Below are 15,482 nucleotides of genomic sequence, written 5' to 3'. Positions count from 1 at the left end.
TGGGGTTGTACTCATCCTTCTTCTTCCTCCAAACATGGTGAGTGGAGTTTAGACCAAAAAGCTCTATTTTTGTCTCATCAGACCACATGACCTTCTCACATTCCTCCTCTGGATCATCCAGATGGTCATTGGCAAACTTCAGACGGGCCTGGACATGCGCTGGCTTGCGTGCGCTGCAGCTTGCGTGCGCTGCAGGATTTTAATCCACGACGGCATAGTGTGTTACTAATGGTTTTCTTTGAGACTGTGGTCCCAGCTCTCTTCAGGTCATTGACCAGGTCCTGCCGTGTAGTTCTGGGCTGATCCCTCACCTTCCTCATGATCATTGATGCCCCACGAGGTGAGATCTTGCATGGAGCCCCAGACCAAGGATGATTGACCGTCATCTTGAACTTCTTCCTTTTTCTAATAATTGCGCCAACAGTTATTGCCTTCTCACCAAGCTGCTTGTCTATTGTCCTGTAGCCCATGCAATCCTTGTGCAGGTCTACAATTCTATCCCTGATGTCCTTACACAGCTCTCTGGTCTTGGCCATTGTGGAAAGGTTGAAGTCTGTTTGATTGAGTGTGTGGACAGGTGTCTTTTATACAGGTAACAAGTTCAAACAGGTGCAGTTAATACAGGTAATGAGTGGAGAACAGGAGGGATTCTTAAAGAAAAACTAACAGGTCTGTGAGAGCCGGAATTCTTACTGGTTGGTTGGTGATCAAATACCTATGTCATACAATAAAATGCAAAATAATTACTTAAAAATCATACAATGTGATTTTCCGGATTTTTCTGAAATTACAGACCTCTACATGTTTTGTAAGTAGGAAAACCAGCAAAATCGCCAGTGTATCAAATACTTGTTCTCCCCACTGTATGTGCTGCTGGGACTGTTTCTTCTATCCCGATGCCTTGTCACCTTAACCCTATACACATCTACCTATCACTACAGTGTCCCTGCACATTGTAAATATGGTGCTGGAACTGCTTGCTTACTTTTTCGTGTTCTTATTTCTCATGTTTTTGTTCTACCTTGTTATATTCAGTATTACATTTGTTATTGACTACTGCATTGTTGGGGTTAGAGCTTGCAAGAAAGACATTTCATTGTGCATGTGACATTGAAACTAGTCTGCCAATAAACCTTGAAGAATAAGTTGGTTCTGCTGTGTAGACCTCAGTTATACATGTATCTATGTTTGAGTTGTAAGAACACTTTTACTTTCATTCATTTACAGACCCTTTAAGTAGTTTTTCTGCACTATGGTTTTTATCTTCTCTTTGTAAACAATTTCAAGTTTGGGAAAATAAACCCCCTAATATTTGCACTCTACTCAGTTGTCTCCCATTGCCTGCTTGGTCAATACAGCGTCCATCAGGAAGGTGGAAGTACTGACAGTATTTTGAAACTATAATTTTCACTCCCTCCGTTTTGGGACACTTGTGTAAATGTCGGAGGCACGTGTGAACTTGCAAATGGAGGGGCGAGGGAAGGGGGTAATTTTGGATTCAGACAGTGTCCCAAGAGAAACAGGGCTGGCAGGTATGATTTAGCGTCTTTCTGTTTCTGGCCCACACCCCAGCACAGTAGGCGGCGGTAATGCGCTGTTTGGATGCCAACCGCCCTTAAACCCTACTAAAGAATGGGGGCCCGGGAAGACGTAAATATTAGGTCATTTCCGCGGTGAAAACAATGGTGGAATGCAGAGATTTGTAAGGATGCCAACCTTACACCCGTCTCTAATACATTCGATTTAGTTTTAAATAGTGTCTATATTGCGCCCAATTATGGCCAATAATAATATAATCTTTACACCCTTTTTACCACTGAAGAAGAAACCCGATCGAGATTCTGAGTGGAGAAAATTAAAGGACAAATCCAGAAATCGGATTAATATCGGAGAAGCTTTTACCAGATGGAGGAACCTCAAGGAGGGGAAATCTATGCCTACAGATGCCGAAGTGGCTTTGTTTTTGCTTGACAGGTAATTCTGTTGTTTTTCTGCAGTCTACCAGTTTGGCAGGGTTGCCAGGTCTACCTAAAATGTCCAAAACAATTACTACACAAAACCCCGCTCACAAGGCCAGAAAACTAGACGAAAAAAATGTACGAGAGGAGAAAGTGGGACACTTCTTTCGACATCTATCCAACATATAAACCCAACCCATGATACATTTCTAAAATCACACACACGTTTTCTTTGTTGATATATTAACAGGATGCATGACACACCCATTTTGTCTACACTGAGTCAAATAAAAATGTTTTTCTCGCATTTGATAGCCTGGACAGCAGTTTACATACACTGGGACAACATTATTATGGTCCTATTTGTACCCCAATGACAATAACATTTTGTGATTATGAAACAAGTGTAGATTCCTGAAATACGTAATGTGTTGGGCTATTAGCCCATTGGGGTACAATTAGGACTATAATAATGGTGTCCAAAATGCAAAAAGTTCCCCACTTTATCTGAATACACTCAATTAACAATACTACAAAAAAATGAACAGGGTATAGTACTACAATAACCAGAGCCCTACCTAACCAGTACAGGAGATCCCTAATGTAAACTTGATATCTTTCCTCCATTGGAAAAGCCTATAAGACTGTCCCACTTTAGCTACTCCACGCTGTCCCACTTTAGCTACTCCACGCTGTCCCACTTTAGCTACTCCACGCTGTCCCACTTTAGCTACTCCACGCTGTCCCACTTTAGCTACTCCATGCTGTCCCACTTTAGCTACTCCATGCTGTCCCACTTTAGCTACTCCATGCTCTCCCAGCTGCACTAGCTATGGTTGGTAAAAGGAGACTGAATTACAAGATCGAAACATAATATTGGCAACTCAGATCAAATGGTCACAAGCTGAGAGAAAGGCTAGTACCTGTTGTGCACATTTGCGCATAGCCTACTGCTATTGTCCCAGAACCAGGCTTGGAGCAGGTCCCAGCACAGAGGGGGCGGGGCGCTCTCAACGGGCCCTTCTAACCAAATCATAGAAGGGAAAAAAGAGAGGCCATATCAGCTATCATAAACACAAATTGGACATCATCACATAGAGCCATGCAAGCCTATTTCCAATAAAACATACAGATAGTGTATCACTTTGCCAGACACAGGTTGTCTGTCGGCGGTGAATCGCAATAGAATGTTTCAGCACACGTCGCTCTAAAAAGCGCAGTGGTCGGGAGAGCTCCGCAGGTTGTCAGCAGCACCAAAGCGGCGACTCATCAAAACCATTCATCGCAACGCCTGAAGCTCTCGTTTAGCAGACATAGGCCTACATTCCAAGATAAAGTAGTAGGTCACAACTACAAAAGAGGCACATCGTAAGCAACACAAGGCAGACAGTGTCACACACGCACACGGCCTGCATATAGGTGTCAAGAGTTGATGAGCAAGAGGGCCTGTAATAACATGTCAACTGCTTTCATCTTAACCAAAGACCAATCAAAAAGGATGTTTCACTCACCAGGTTGTCACTGCTCAGCCAAAATACCCATGTTGTAGTCTGATGTAATCTAGTCAATTTTGTTAAATTCCATTATCATGCGTTCAATAGAACTAAATAATAATCCCAACACTTGAACAAACTATTTACAAATCAGGGTCCCGTTTTAAAAACGTCATCCTCCTCTCCTTCATGTTGGCAAACTTGCCAACCACTTTGTCAGTGTCTTTAGTGCCTTGACCTATTCCATATTTTTCCTGAATGAAATATATAATAACAATAACCCTGAATTCAAAATGGATTAAATAGATATTTCCTCACCCATGTACACACAATACCCCACAATCAGTAAAAACATGTTTGATTTTGCAAATTTTTTGCAAATGAATTACAGAAATATATAATTTGCATAAGTATTCACACCCCTGAGCATTCACACCCCTGAGACAATACTTTGTAGAAGCATATTTGGCAGCGATTACAGCTGTGTGTCTTTCTGGGTGAGTCTTAAGAGCTTTCCACACCTTTTAATTGTGCAACATTTGCTTACTGTTCTTTTCAAATTTCTTCAAGCTGTCAAATTGATTGTTGATCATTGCTTAGACAACTATTTTCAGGTCTTGCCATAGATGTTCAAGTAGATTTAAGTCAACTGTAATTCGGTCACTCAGGAACATTCACTGTCTTCTTGGTAAGCAACTCCAGTGTATATTTTCTTCTGCTTTAGGTTATTGTCCTTGCTGAAAGGTGAATTAAAGCAGACTGAACCAGGTTTTCCTTGAGAATTTTGCTGTGGACACTTCTTTTTTTATCATGAAAAACTCCCCAGTCCTTGCCTTGTTGCAAACAGGATGTATGTTTTGTCTTCGTATCTTCTTATCCAAGATAATTGTGTTGTTTAGGTTTAGAGTGTGTAGTCTTAGAGTGATTATCTTAATTTACCGAGGTTAGCTAGCCAGCTATTTGTCGTCCTTAACGTAGGAGACTCTGCTAGCTAGCCAACAGCTAGCCAACGCTAGCCAACGTCTTCTGAATAGAACTCAACAACCCGGTCGCATTCACAGGTAGTATCACATTTTCACTTCATTTCATTACAGTACAACGGTTTGATTTGTTTGATCGTAGCTAGCTACATAGCTAGCTACATAGCCGTCTTTGTATCAAAGATAATTGTGTAGTCTAGAGCGATTTTCTAGGTTAGCTAGCCAGCCATTGTCGTTCTTTTAACACAACGTAACGTAAACAACACTGCTAGCTAGCCAGCTAGCCCCCGAATAGCAACACTGCAGAAACTATTACACTCAACGGAACGACTTGATTAGTGTAGTGTCAACAACGCACCCACTGCCAGCTAGCCTACTTCAGCAGTACTGTATAATTTTAATCATTTTAGTCAATAAGATTCTTGCTACGTAGCTTAACTTTCTGAACATTCGAGACGTGTAGTCCACTTGTCATTCCAATCTCCTTTGCATTAGCGTAGCCTCTTCTGTAGCCTGTCAACTATGTGTCTGTTTATCCCTGTTCTCTCCTCTCTGCACAGACCATACAAACGCTCCACACCGCGTGGCCGCGGCCACCCTACTCTGGTGGTCCCAGCGCGCACAACCCACGTGGAGTTCCAGGTCTCCGGTAGCCTCTGGAACTGCCAATCTGCGGTCAACAAGGCAGAGTTCATCTCAGCCTATGCCTCCCTCCAGTCCCTCGACTTCTTGGCACTGACGGAAACATGGATCACCACAGACAACACTGCTACTCCTACTGCTCTCTCTTCGTCCGCCCACGTGTTCTCGCACACCCCGAGAGCTTCTGGTCAGCGGGGTGGTGGCACCGGGATCCTCATCTCTCCCAAGTGGTCATTCTCTCTTTCTCCCCTTACCCATCTGTCTATCGCCTCCTTTGAATTCCATGCTGTCACAGTTACCAGCCCTTTCAAGCTTAACATCCTTATCATTTATCGCCCTCCAGGTTCCCTCGGAGAGTTCATCAATGAGCTTGATGCCTTGATAAGCTCCTTTCCTGAGGACGGCTCACCTCTCACAGTTCTGGGCGACTTTAACCTCCCCACGTCTACCTTTGACTCTTTCCTCTCTGCCTCCTTCTTTCCACTCCTCTCCTCTTTTGACCTCACCCTCTCACCTCCCCCCTACTCACAAGGCAGGCAATACGCTCGACCTCATCTTTACTAGATGCTGTTCTTCCACTAACCTCATTGCAACTCCCCTCCAAGTCTCCGACCACTACCTTGTATCCTTTTCCCTCTCACTCTCATCCAACACCTCCCACACTGCCCCTACTCGGATGGTATCGCGCCGTCCCAACCTTCGCTCTCTCTCCCCCGCTACTCTCTCCTCTTCCATCCTATCATCTCTTCCCTCCCCTCAAATCTTCTCCAACCTATCTCCTGATTCTGCCTCCTCAACCCTCCTCTCCTCCCTCTCTGCATCCTTTGACTCTCTATGTCCCCTATCCTCCAGGCCGGCTCGGTCCTCCCCTCCCGCTCCGTGGCTCGATGACTCATTGCGAGCTCACAGAACAGAGCTCCGGGCAGCCGAGCGGAAATGTGGGAAAACTCGCCTCCCTGCGGACCTGGCATCCTTTCACTCCCTCCTCTCTACATTTTCCTCCTCTGTCTCTGCTGCTAAAGCCACTTTCTACCACGCTAAATTCCAAGCATCTGCCTCTAACCCTAGGAAGCTCTTTGCCACCTTCTCCTCCCTCCTGAATCCTCCTCCCCCTCCCCCCTCCTCCCTCTCTGCAGATGACTTCGTCAACCATTTTGAAAAGAAGGTCGACGACATCCGATCCTCGTTTGCTAAGTCAAACGACACCGCTGGTTCTGCTCACACTGCCCTACCCTGTGCTCTGACCTCTTTCTCCCTCTCTCTCCAGATGAAATCTCGCGTCTTGTGACGGCCGGCCGCCCAACAACCTGCCCGCTTGACCCTATCCCCTCCCCTCTTCTCCAGACCATTTCCGGAGACCTTCTCCCTTACCTCACCTCGCTCATCAACTCATCCCTGACCGCTGGCTACGTCCCTTCCGTCTTCAAGAGAGCGAGAGTTGCACCCCTTCTGAAAAAACCTACACTTGATCCCTCCGATGTCAACAATTACAGACCAGTATCCCTTCTTTCTTTTCTCTCCAAAACTCTTGAACGTGCCGTCCTTGGCCAGCTCTCCCGCTATCTCTCTCTGAATGACCTTCTTGATCCAAATCAGTCAGGTTTCAAGACTAGTCATTCAACTGAGACTGCTCTCCTCTGTATCACGGAGGCGCTCCGCACTGCTAAAGCTAACTCTCTCTCCTCTGCTCTCATCCTTCTAGATCTATCGGCTGCCTTCGATACTGTGAACCATCAGATCCTCCTCTCCACCCTCTCCGAGTTGGGCATTTCCGGCGCGGCCCACGCTTGGATTGCGTCCTACCTGACAGGCCGCTCCTACCAGGTGGCGTGGCGAGAATCTGTCTCCTCACCACGCGCTCTCACCACTGGTGTCCCCCAGGGCTCTGTTCTTGGCCCTCTCCTATTCTAGCTATACACCAAGTTACTTGGCTCTGTCATAACCTCACATGGTCTCTCCTATCATTGCTATGCAGACGACACACAATTAATCTTCTCCTTTCCCCCTTCTGACGACCAGGTGGCGAATCGCATCTCTGCATGTCTGGCAGACATATCAGTGTGGATGACGGATCACCACCTCAAGCTGAACCTCGGCAAGACGGAGCTGCTCTTCCTCCCGGGAAGGACTGCCCGTTCCATGATCTCGCCATCACGGTTGACAACTCCATTGTGTCCTCCTCCCAGAGCGCCAAGAACCTTGGCGTGATCCTGGACAACACCCTGTCGTTCTCAACCAACATCAAGGCGGTGGCCCGTTCCTGTAGGTTCATGCTCTACAACATCCGCAGAGTACGACCCTGCCTCACACAGGAAGCGGCGCAGGTCCTAATCCAGGCACTTGTCATCTCCCGTCTGGATTACTGCAACTCGCTGTTGGCTGGGCTCCCTGCCTGTGCCATTAAACCCCTTCAACTCATCCAGAACGCCGCAGCCCGTCTGGTGTTCAACCTTCCCAAGTTCTCTCACGTCACCCCGCTCCTCCGTTCTCTCCACTGGCTTCCAGTTGAAGCTCGCATCCGCTACAAGACCATGGTGCTTGCCTACGGAGCTGTGAGGGGAACGGCACCTCAGTACCTCCAGGCTCTGATCAGGCCCTACACCCAAACAAGGGCACTGCGTTCATCCACCTCTGGCCTGCTCGCCTCCCTACCACTGAGGAAGTACAGCTCCCGCTCAGCCCAGTCAAAACTGTTCGCTGCGCTGGCCCCCAATGGTGGAACAAACTCCTCACGACGCCAGGACAGCGGAGTCAATCACCACCTTCCGGAGACACCTGAAACCCACCTCTTTAAGGAATACCTAGGATAGGATAAGTATCCCCCCCCTTTTTAAGATTTAGATGCACTATTGTAAAGTGACTGTTCCACTGGATGTCAAAGGTGAATGCACCAATTTGTAAGTCGCTCTGGATAAGAGCGTCTGCTAAATGACTTAAATGTAAATGTGTAAATGTAACTATTACAAGCATACACATAACATGATGCAGCCACCACTATTATTGAAAATATGGAATGTTTGTTGTATTTGCCCCAAACATAACTTTGGTCCTTCTGTAGCTCAGTTGGTAGAGCATGGCGCTTGTAACGCCAGGGTAGTGGGTTCGATCCCCGGGACCACCCATACGTAGAATGTATGCACACATGACTGTAAGTCGCTTTGGATAAAAGCGTCTGCTAAATGGCATATATTATTATTATATATTAAGACAAAAAGTGAATTGCTTTGCCACATTTGTTGTAGTATTCCTTTACTGCCTTGTTGCAAACAGGATGCATGTTTTGGAATATTTTTATTCTGTACAGGCTTCCTTCCTTCACTCTATCTGTTAGGTTAGTATTGTGGAGTAACTACAATGTTGTTGATCCATCCTCGGTTAATAACTTTACCATTCTCAAAGGGATATTCATTGTAATTTGTAAACATTTCGAAAACATAATTCCACTTTGACATTAAGGAATATTGTGTGTAGGCCATCTAAATGTAATCCATTTTTAATTCAGGCTGTAACACAACAAAATGTGGAAAACTCAAGGGTTGTGAATACTTTCTTAATCACTATGTCCCACTCAGTACAGAGCAAAGTGAGGTTGGACAGTCTGGCCTTATTCATGTATGCACACACATATCTCTTGATGAGCTTCAGGCGGCTGAAACTTTGCTTGGCACTGCTGATGGCAATGACACTGCTGATGGCACTGACACTGCTGATGGCAATGACACTGCTGATGGCACTGACACTGCTGAAGGGAAGGATGTATGTCGTCTTTAATAAACTGTTCCAAAACACCAACATTAATTTAAACTCAAATGTGCTCATCTTTGAGAGCAGGTCATCAGCTGTAGAGGCAGTATTTGGTGTAGTATGGTTATGGTGATTTATTCCGAGCAGAGTTCAAGGATTGCATGCAAGCTCTGTATAATCGCTTCTGTGGCCTGTTTCCTGGAGGCCCACCTTGTGGTCAGTAGGCTCTTCAGCTTGAGAACAGCAAGAGATTCATCTGCATGTTTTCCTGTTCCTCCTTCAGTATTTTAAACCTTGGAAGGCTAGAAGTCAGAAAGCAGTACAGGGTCTCCAGTGCACCCTAAAATAATTTAGCTCTACACAAGGAACAATGAGCATCCAATAGAAATAAATGTATTGTGTGTGCGAAGTAGTGCACGTACACATCCTTATTCGAACATTTTCTTTTTGTTTTTTCATTGCCACGGGCGCGAGTCCATGCTTCTATCAACACCCGCCTCATTAGCCAATGTCAGGCTAGAGCTAGCAATGGTTGGAATGGACAATGACGAAAAGTAGGTGGAACACAGGATGAAATTAAACTTTTCTTATTCTGTCGCTCCTTGCATTTTAGCACATCTGACTTGTACTTTCTATAAATGTTTAACCTGAATGTACTGTAACTTAGCTAGCTATCTAGACATGACCTGGCGATGTTGAGCTTGTACAACAGACATGCTAGGCTATACGTCAATCAAAAAGGAAAGGCCCCCACCAGCAGCCAACCCAAGTCCCCAAGGGGCTAGACTAGAGCAACAGACACGGCTGTAGATTGTTTTATAAAATAAGCAGCACCAGCTCAGACCAATTCCAGGATTAAATGAAATCATGTAATATATCATATTATACATTGCATTGGGAAAGTATTCAGACCCCTTTTACTTTTCCCACATTTTGTTACCCTACAGACTTATTCTGAAATGGATTACATTTGTTTTTTTTCCCTCAATCTACACACTACCCCACAAAGCAAAAACAGGTTTTTAGACAAATGTATTACATCTTTTTTTGTGTACTACTCCCTTCACAGCACAGCTAAAACTGGCTCTAACCTAAGAAAGAGGAGTGAGAGGCCCCGGTGCACAACTGAGCGAGAGGACAAGTACATTAGAGTGTGTAGTTTGAGAAACGGACGCCTCACAAGTCCTCAACTGGCAGCTTCATTAAATAGTACCCACAAAGCACCAGTCTCAATGTCAACAATGAAGAGCCGACTCTGGGATGCTGGCCTTCTAGGCAGAGTTGCAAAGAAAAAGCCATATCTCAGACTGGCCAATAAAAAGAAAAGATTAAGATGGGAAAAAGAACACAGACACTGGACAAAGGAACTCTGCCTAGAAGGCCAGCATCTCGGAGTCACCTCTTCACTGTTGACATTGAGACTGTGCTCAACACACACACACACCCCTCTGGTCCTCACTGACTCACTCAGACCTGTCCAGCAGCTCTGACAGGGTTTCCCAAACTCAGTTCTTGGTGCCCCACATTATTTTACTTGAGAAATACTGCACCAAACATCTTTTTGGTGAGATGTAAAATTGCGCAACTTAAACATGCTAAACAAAAACATCTATTGAGTTAACTAAGATTAAATTCTGGGGATTTTTGAGGAAGCACAATAGGTTTCTGTGTCTACAGTGTCTTATGGGGGACAAACATCATTAACCAAACTTAGAATCGGTCAGGAAACACACCTCCAAGACTGAAATCTTGTTTTTCTAATAAGCAGCAGAAAAATAATGAATCTGTGCTCATCTTTAATACAGTGGAGGTGCCAAAGAGGCATTTTTATTTAGACCTTTTTTGGAAGTACATACCGACCAATAAGGGGACTCTTATTGAAATGTTTCATCAACGCATGTTCCTAGAAGATACAATTGCTAATGAGTATGGATTGGCAAGAGCCGATAGTGGCAGGAAATCACCCGCTCTTTTATTAATTTCTTTGACCCAGGTTAGCTGCCCCCCCTCCCTCCCCAGAAGATATCATCGTGAACATCAACTGCCTGCTGCAGCTGTTTCAGCGGTGTGAGCAGTGCAGGCGTGAGAGTGTGATCCAGACGCAGGGAGACAGGACATGCCTCTCTGTGACCCAACACTGCCAGAGCTGCAACCACCTCAGGACATGGGCAAGCAACGCATCTACTGTCCAGACAATGCACAAAGGAAATGGGGATGAGCCACAGAATATTCAGGTGGGTATTTAAGGATTAACAGTTGATATTGTGAGGTAACTAACTTCAGTTGTTTGTATTCTGTGGTATCTCTAGTTATTTCTTCTTTTTTTTAAAACAGAACTGTCTCCAATAATACTGGTGTTTTCCTTCGCTAAGTAGGTTGACATGCAGGTGTCCCTGCCATCTGAGGACACAGATGGAGCCTTGCCGTCTGAGAACCGAGATGGGGACATGCCATCGGAGGACAGAGATGAGGCTCTGGATCTGACTGGCTCTTTGGAGATGGAGGTGACTGTAGACCAGCCACCAAGACCAGGAGGAAGTGGCACGTCCCTGGTGAGGGGGAAAAATGAGGGGAACAAAGGAACAGAGGAGAGAAAGAAAGTGACTAAGGTGGTGTTGGACAGTGAGATGGACTGTGCACGAAGCCAGGAGGACAATGGCCTGTCCTCACAGGAGAATGAGGAAGGAGAGGAGAGAAAGGGAAAGTTCCTAGGTGTTGAACAACAGGAGAATGGTGCTGAGCAGCGGGCCTCTATTGAAGTGACAATATACTCTATAGAGCCTGAGGACTCTGAAAGCCCTACCTCTCAGATAGACAGAGAAGAGAAGACGGAGGTCGCTGCAGATGGGTGTGAGGGGGAGGGTGATGTGTGTGAGATGAGGGGTGAAGAGACAGATGAGGAAGATAGACAGACAGAGAGTGACTCTGAATTCGACCCAGAAGCTGAGGAAGAGGGACTGAGAGAGAGTGACTCTGAATTTGACCCAGAAGAGGAGAAACCAACGAGTAGTAGAGGGAGAGGGAGAGGAAGGGGTAGGGGGAAAGGGAGACTCAGAGGAAGGCAATTGCAGCAGGCTGCAGGAGAGACTGGTTTGGATGAGTCTGCTGAAGACTCTGATGGATCACCTTCATCATCACCCCAGAGAGACCAGCAGGACCAGGAGTCGTTCAGCGGTGCCGCTGGAGAACTGGACTCCGGGGACCTTGTCAGCATCCGGCAGAAATTCAAATACTCTAAAAAACACCACATGGTCCTCTGTCCTGAATGTGGCGTCCTGTACACCACCAGGCTGAAACACCATAAGTGTGAACACAAGTTCATGGTCCGCTGTCCAGACTGTGGGCAGGGTTGTGCGAGTGAACTGGGCCTCAAGCAGCACCGGAGGCTACACCGTCAGGACCTTAAGTTTCCCTGTAAGTTCTGCCTCCAATCCTTCAGGACGCGGCCGGACAAGCTGACCCACGAAAAGACCCACAGATTCAAAAGATTGAAAGGTCACAGATGCTACAGCTGCTCAGAGTGCCCACTGAGCTTTGACAACATCCTCATACGGAATCGCCATCTCAGAGAGCACGAGTCCAAGAGACACATCTGTCACACATGTTACAAGGAATTCGACAAAGGTCACCTCCTGGAGAGGCACGCACTGTCCCACAGTGATGACAAGCCCTTCAAGTGCCAGGTCTGGAGGGAGGGGCCGGGTTTCAATTACATTCAACTGAAGTGTCAGTTTCAATTACTTATTTTGAAAAGGGCTATTTACTGTAAATAAAATAGAAACTACATTTTTATTTAAATCCGAAGTATTGTATTTACATGGTCCATGTTGCCCTTCCCTGTGTGTCAGGTGTGCCAGCGTGCCTTTGCCCAGCTCAGCCAGCTGAAGTCCCACCTGCGCGTCCACACTGGGGAGAGGCCCTTCCAATGCCAGCGCTGCGACAAAAGCTTCAACCACAACGTCAGCCTCAAGAACCACGTCAGACGCTACCACAGCCCAGACTCAGGGCTGGACCCCGATGGAGGCACAGAAGTTGGGGGACAGGGGGGGAGGAGGGAAACAGATGTCAGGACTGGGCAGGAGGGAGGGGAGGTGAGACTGAGGAAGCCCCGGCAGCAGGTAGAGCTTACCTTTATGACTGAGTGGGAGATGTGGGCAGGAGGAGAGGGAGCAAAGTGAGTGGAGGAGAAACCGAGGAAGAGGAAACGCCAGTGCAATGATGATCCTGAAGAGGAGGAGGAGAGGCAGCAAGAGAGTGACTCTGACTTTGACCCAGAGGCGGAGAAGAAGATGGGGAGTAGTAAAGGGAGGGGGCCAGGGAGAGGAAGTGGAGGGAGTCACTAGCAGAGGCCTACAGGAGAGACTTCTGCAGGCACTGTTGTTGGAGAGATGGGGGGACAGAGAGACAAAGGTTGTATTCATTAGTGCACATTGTACCAAAACATTTTGTAACCGAAAATGAAAACAAGTGTTTGTTATTGGACAAGTTCAGGTACTGCCTCTCCATTTTGGTCCGTTTGCTTCTGATTTGTTCTTAGTGAATATTACTTTTTTTTTAATTGAACCTTTATTTAACTAGGCAAGTCAGTTAAGAACAAATTCTTATTTACAATGACGGCCTACCCCAGCCAAAACCTAACGACACTGTGGGAATCCCAATCATGGCCGGTTGTGATACAGCCTGGAATCGAACCAGGGTCTGTAGTGATGCCTCTAGCACTGAGATGCAGTGTCTTAGACCGCTGCTTCACTCAGGAGTCCCAAGACTAAGAGCAGGAAACATCTCCTGGCACTAGAATTTGTTTTCCTAATTTTCTGTCTTTGAATTTAGAACGTTTTTGGATTCCTAGAACCTGATTGAAGAATCTAAAATGTATTTAGATTTGTTAAACTCTTCTTTTGGTTACTACATGATTCCATATGTGTTATTTCATAGTTTTGATGTCTACACTATTCTACAATGTAGAAAATTGTGCAAATAAAGAAAAACCCTTGAATTAGTAGTTGTGTCCCAACTTTTGAGTGGTACTGTACAGTATCAGTCAGAAGTTTGGAAACACCTACACATTGCGCATTAAATGTGTAACGTTGCCCTAAACTGCCGTTTCTGTACTCTATATGGTGTCATGATTATCACTAATCACACCTAGTTTGCGTGATGTTTCATATACGCTAATGGCAGGTAATGCACCAGAATCTAGTTTTGAATGCACCGGTATCAGATGTTTCAACCCAGGTACTAGCAACATATGGGCCTCGGAAATACTGCACCCCAGCTTAACACTTTGATCATTATTAAATATCATATTCCATTAATGTAAATATAAAAATATATATAAGAGAAGTCTCAGTTGGAGTTAGATATCCATGGAAGAATGAATAAGCAAAGTTGAGTGAAGTGTAAGAAGATCACCATTTAACGCATTCAGTGTCTTTTCTGGGCCTTGGCAGTCAGATTACTGGGGAAATGTTACGAGCAGTGCTACATACACCATGATAGGCTGACCACACCGCTCGCGTTGCGAAATACATTTAGAGATCTCTGTTATGCAATTATTGCACCCACACTGCTCCCAGTCGTCAACGAGCATCTGCGTTGCCAAGGGCTAAAATAGAAGTCATTCCCATTTCTGACGCAGATCGCGCTGCAAGTCCTGCCTCTCTCATCTTATTGGTTTATAGAAGCAGGTACGCACGTGCCATCTCCTCATTGGTTATACCCACGTAGGTGATTGAAAGACAAACTGTTGCCGGTTGTCGTGGTAACACTGAAAGTTTAGATGCCAATCACCATGTAAATTAAACGATAAAAAAAGCCTGGAAGGAGGAGAGATGACTAGAAACGATTCGGTTGACCATTTTTATGTGTAGATTAATTGTCGGAGTAGAGGACCTTGTGCCTTTCAGGTAAAATAACAGCCTAATGTTTATATCCCAGGACAAATTATATAGCAACAGCAAGCTAGCTAAATAGGACAAATTAGCTAATAAGTGCAAGCTAAATTGCCATAAATGTTAAATGCTTTTCGACCTGTCCCCAAATTAATGTCATAAATTCAGAGTTTGTTTTGATATTTTAAACTGCGTGTCGTGATCGCTTTTGTTGTAGGGGGACAAAACAAATGTATGCACGATGGCGCACGTGAAATACTAAAATGAGTTTGCGGGATTAAGCCGCGCTTCGATTGGACTGCAAACTGAATCTGATTTATAGTGCCTTATGAAAATATTTGTACCCCTTGATTAATTCCACATTTTGTTGTTGCAGACTGAATTCACCATCTACACACTACCATAATGACAAAGTGAAAATGTTTAATAAACTATTTACATAAGTATTCACACCCCCGAGTCAATACTTTGTAGAAGCAACTTTGGTGGCAATTACAAGTTTCTTTCGTCTTGGATATGACATGAGTTTTGCACATCTGGATTTGGGGATTATCTCAAACTGTTTAATTAGATGGGGAGAGGCTGTGCCTTTTTCCACAGATTTTCAATGGGATTAAAGTGGGATTTGGCTGGGCCACTCAAGGAATTTCACATTATTGTTCTGAAGACTTTCCAGCTTTGCTTTGGCTGTATACTTGTTCATTGTCCTGTTGGAATGTACATCTTCGCCCCAATTTATGGTCAATTGCACTCTGAAGTAGGTTCTCATCAAGG

The 15,482-nt window shown here is 45.3% G+C and overlaps 2 protein-coding genes across 6 annotated transcripts in view; both read left to right on the top strand.

The window, feature by feature from the left end:
• Positions 1-15,482, top strand: part of LOC124017065 (acyl-CoA-binding domain-containing protein 7-like) — a 100,704-nt gene that overhangs the window by 18,732 nt on the left and 66,490 nt on the right. The window lies entirely within an intron of this gene.
• Positions 1,669-14,491, top strand: LOC124017064 (zinc finger and SCAN domain-containing protein 2-like). 5 transcript variants are annotated; one of them, XM_046332447.1, is made up of 5 exons: positions 1,669-1,702; positions 1,823-1,974; positions 10,837-11,051; positions 11,193-12,500; positions 12,666-14,491. In XM_046332447.1, the coding sequence occupies exons 2-5, from the start codon at positions 1,944-1,946 to the stop codon at positions 12,993-12,995; spliced, it is 1,884 nt and encodes a 627-aa protein (XP_046188403.1). In that variant the 5' UTR covers positions 1,669-1,702; positions 1,823-1,943; the 3' UTR covers positions 12,996-14,491. The 5 variants fall into 5 exon arrangements, with proteins under 5 accessions (XP_046188403.1, XP_046188401.1, XP_046188400.1 ...); XM_046332445.1 differs by having other exon boundaries at positions 1,675-1,702; positions 10,811-11,051; XM_046332444.1 differs by having other exon boundaries at positions 1,675-1,974; positions 10,811-11,051.

Source organism: Oncorhynchus gorbuscha, unplaced genomic scaffold (genome assembly GCF_021184085.1).
Source record: "Oncorhynchus gorbuscha isolate QuinsamMale2020 ecotype Even-year unplaced genomic scaffold, OgorEven_v1.0 Un_scaffold_141:::fragment_3, whole genome shotgun sequence".
NCBI classification, from domain to species: domain Eukaryota; kingdom Metazoa; phylum Chordata; class Actinopteri; order Salmoniformes; family Salmonidae; genus Oncorhynchus; species Oncorhynchus gorbuscha.
Note: the sequence above shows the minus strand (reverse complement) of the source record. Positions and strands in the feature narration are given on the sequence as shown.